The sequence below is a fragment of the Propithecus coquereli genome, unplaced genomic scaffold, assembly GCF_000956105.1.
Source record: "Propithecus coquereli isolate 6110/MARCELLA unplaced genomic scaffold, Pcoq_1.0 Scaffold22, whole genome shotgun sequence".
Classification (NCBI taxonomy): domain Eukaryota; kingdom Metazoa; phylum Chordata; class Mammalia; order Primates; family Indriidae; genus Propithecus; species Propithecus coquereli.
Genome location: NW_012147189.1, coordinates 8783834 through 8787480, shown reverse-complemented (window position 1 = coordinate 8787480; position 3647 = coordinate 8783834). Strand labels below are relative to the sequence as shown.

The following is a 3647-nucleotide window of genomic DNA, read 5'->3' as shown; positions in this document are numbered from 1 at the left end:
TTTATTTCTTTGATTTATTTCTTTGATCACCCTTGCTCTCCTTTCAACAATTTCCTTTAGTGCCTAGATGGAAAAACCCTGAACTAGAAAAAAGTTGAATCAAACTCTAATTCATTAAAGAGCATTACACTATTGGTAGACAAGGGATTTATTCCATAACTATATACTCTCAATATTATTTCCCTATCTCCTCTATTGTGGATTTATTTCATTTTGTCTATATAGCTGCTTCTTAGGAATCAGAAGAAATCCAGGAAAATTACCAGGCATAGTAAATGTTTCCCTCCAGTGTTTCTTTCAAATAACACTATACCTCTTCATGGGTAGCGTAAGTACCTATAACAGAGTATTTTCAGTTTTTCCTTCTTGCCACTTAAAATATCACTGTCATTCATTTCACTTATCTATAAGCTATAATCACAAAATACATTGTTGCTGTTGTTATTTTGAACAAACTGTTATTCGTTAGACCAGTTAAGAATAAGCAAAATAAAATATTTTATCTTCATTTCTTTCTTCTCTAACACTTCTTTATGTTGATCCAAATTTCTGACCTGTATCATTCTTCTCTCTAAAATATCTTTTAACATTTCTCATAAGGCAAATCTACTGACAAAAAATTTACTCGATTTCTGTTTGTCTGAGAAAATCTTTATCTCTCCTTTAATTCTGAAGGATAACTTCCTAGGATACAGAAGGCTGTAGGTTGGTGGGATTTTTTTCTTTCAACACTGAGTATCTCACTCTACTTTCTTCTTGCTTGCATGGTTTCTAAGAGAAATCTGATATAATTCTTATCTTTCTTCCTCTGTTGGTAAAGTCCCCCCACTTCCTGCCCCCTACCCCAGCTTCTTCCAAGAATTTCTCTTTGGCTAAGTTTAGTATTTCGGTATTTATCATGCTTGATGTTCTCTGTACTTCCTGGATCTATTATTTTGTGTCTGTCATTAATTTTGGAAAATCCTTAGCCATTATTACTTCAGTTTCTCTGTTCCTGTCTCTTTTCTCCTTCTTGTATTCTTGTTATATATAAGTCACACACCTTTTGTAATTATCCCACAATTCTCTGATATTCTGTTCTGTCTTTTCATTCTTTTTTTTTCTCTTTGCATTTAAGTTTTGGAAGTTTTTATTGACTTATCTTTCAAGCTCACTGTTTTTTTCCTTTGCTGCGTCCAGTCTACTGATGAACTCATCAAAGGCATTCTTCATTTTTGTTGCAGTAGTGTTCATCTAGCATTTCCTTTTGACTCCTTCTTAGAGTTTCCATGTTTTTGTTTATATTACCCATCTGTTTTTGTATGTTGTCCACTTTTGTCAATAAAGCCCTTAGCATATTAATCATTGTTGTTTTAAATTCCCAGTCTGATAATTCCAATATCTCTGCCATAGCTAAGGCAGGTTCTTATGCTTGGTTTTTCTCTTAAGACTGTAAAGTTTTTGTTTGTTTGTTTGTTTGTTTTTGCTTTTTAGCGTGTCTGTTAATTTTTTGTTGAAGGCCTAACATGGTGTAGCAGGTGAAAGGAACTGAGGTAGATAGGTCTTTAGTGTGAGATTTATGTTTATCTGGCTAGGAGTTAGGCTGTATTTACTGTTTGCTGTGTAGGAGAAGTTAGTTCTTCTTCTAAGTCTTGATTCAGCAATTAGAAAGGTTTTTAAAAATCTGAAACATTTATCTCCCTCAAAAGATATAGACAGGATGGGACAGAGAGGATAATTCATGTACATTTTTAAAGTACTGAAAGTTTTTAAAGTACTTTCAGTGGGCCAGAGAGTATCCTGTGAGTACAAAAAGAAACAAAGGTAGAATATCCAAATCATACTGTTGTAGGACTAGTCAGGTAACAGACAGGTAAATGATATTAAATTAGTGTATTAGATAATGATATTCAGCTATGTCTAGAGGAGTGCAGAGGTGGGACACTTTGCCCTACCTTGGAGCATTGGGGTGGCGCAGGGAAAGTTACCTGAATCAGTTGACATGTGATCTGTCTCTTGGAGGATGACTAGGGCTGAGAAGAACATTCTAAAGAGAGAGAATGCCTAAAAAATAGATGGTTGCCTTTTTTTCCTGCAGTCAGGAATTGGAGAGAAAGGCAAGTTAGACAAGTTAGATAGCATTTCTCCAACTCTTACTCGATATATGGTTTTATTATTTGGTTTTATATAGTGAAAATTTTAAAACATACACTTGCTAGGCCTATAATGTATGTCAAAACCAAATATAAGCAGTTTTTAAATTTTTGAATTATTTTGTTTTATCCTGTAGCGTGAACACTGAGAATTAACTATAATATTATATTTCATATTGATGTAAGATATGAATTGCCAAAATTTAATTCTCAAATTATGTCTCTTAAGTATTTTGCTTAGTGGTAGAATTTGTTTGGGCTGAGTTAAGTTTGATTGGTTTTGTTGTTACTTTAAGTGTAAGGATATTTTATGATTTCATGGATCATAGGAAATCTTCAGAAATGTTAAACCACTCTTTTTAGCTAATATCATTTAGTTAAGCTATTTCTCTTAAAGTAGCAGGGCATCATTTAACTTTATACATATGAACCTTATATTTTTAGTTTACTCTTTCAGGTCTATAATACCACTACCTTCTGGTGAAGGTCTAATGAACATAATTTTAATTATGTTGAAATATATTAATAGGAATACTCTTAGATTAATAACTAACAGATTATTTCCTAGTTCTAATATAATGCTGTAGGTTTTGAAATTACCATTACCAGCCAAAATAAAGCTGTTCTAGCATACATCTAATATACTGTTTTTAAAATGAAATGAATACGTATACATAGGAAAAAGAATTTTGAACTCCTTGAAGAAAGCAGGATAAAGAATCTATTTTAGATTACAGAATACTGCACCAAAGCAATTGACATCTTAATTTTCTAAAAAAAAAAAATCATTCTCTGGTTTTGTTTCATAAAATTTGACTATTAATTATCTTACTGCTAAAATTATTCTCTGAGATATTGTACATAGATGACTTAGGACATTTTGGGGAGTAGAAACACTCCTTAAAATGATCATTAATACCACCTATTAAATATTTGCTTTTATTCTAGATGTCCCTTTCTTCACTCTTTGCCTTCCTTAATAGAAATAGTGTATTCGTTTTCTACAGCAGCAATAGAATTACCATGAATTTAGTGGCTTAAAGCAACACCAGTTTATTATTTTACAGTTCTGTAGATCAGAAGTCTACTTTGAGCCCCCACGGACTACAATCAAGGTGTGGACAGGCTGTTTAGGCTCTAGGAGAGAATTTGTATATTGCTTATTTGGGTTGTTGGCAGAATTTAGCTTCTTGCAGTTGTAAGACTGAAGTCACCTTTTGTTACCTGACTGTAAACTGAAGTTTATCCCACCTTGTAGAAGTTACCACATTTCTTGGCTTGTGGTGTCCTTCCTCTGCCTTCAAAACTAGTAACAACCAATGGAGTCCTTCTCACCTTGCATCTCTCTGACACAAAAGTGGAAGATTCTTTTGTAATCTTATAGTTTTAAAAATTGATGTGATTAGATTGGGTCCACCCAAATAATCCAGGATAATCTCCCCATCTCAAGGTCCTTAACCTTAATCATATATTCAGGCTCTTTTACCATGTAACATAACACATTCACAGGTTCCG

At 33.0% G+C, this 3647-nt stretch overlaps 1 protein-coding gene across 1 annotated transcript in view; it reads left to right on the top strand.

Moving 5' to 3' along the window:
• FAM172A (family with sequence similarity 172, member A) overlaps positions 1 to 3647 on the top strand; it is a 457566-nt gene that overhangs the window by 98127 nt on the left and 355792 nt on the right. Inside the window, exon 5 of the mRNA XM_012644784.1 lies at positions 1518 to 1532. Within this exon, the coding sequence (XP_012500238.1) occupies positions 1518 to 1532 (15 nt within the window). The remainder of the gene's footprint in view (positions 1 to 1517; positions 1533 to 3647) is intronic.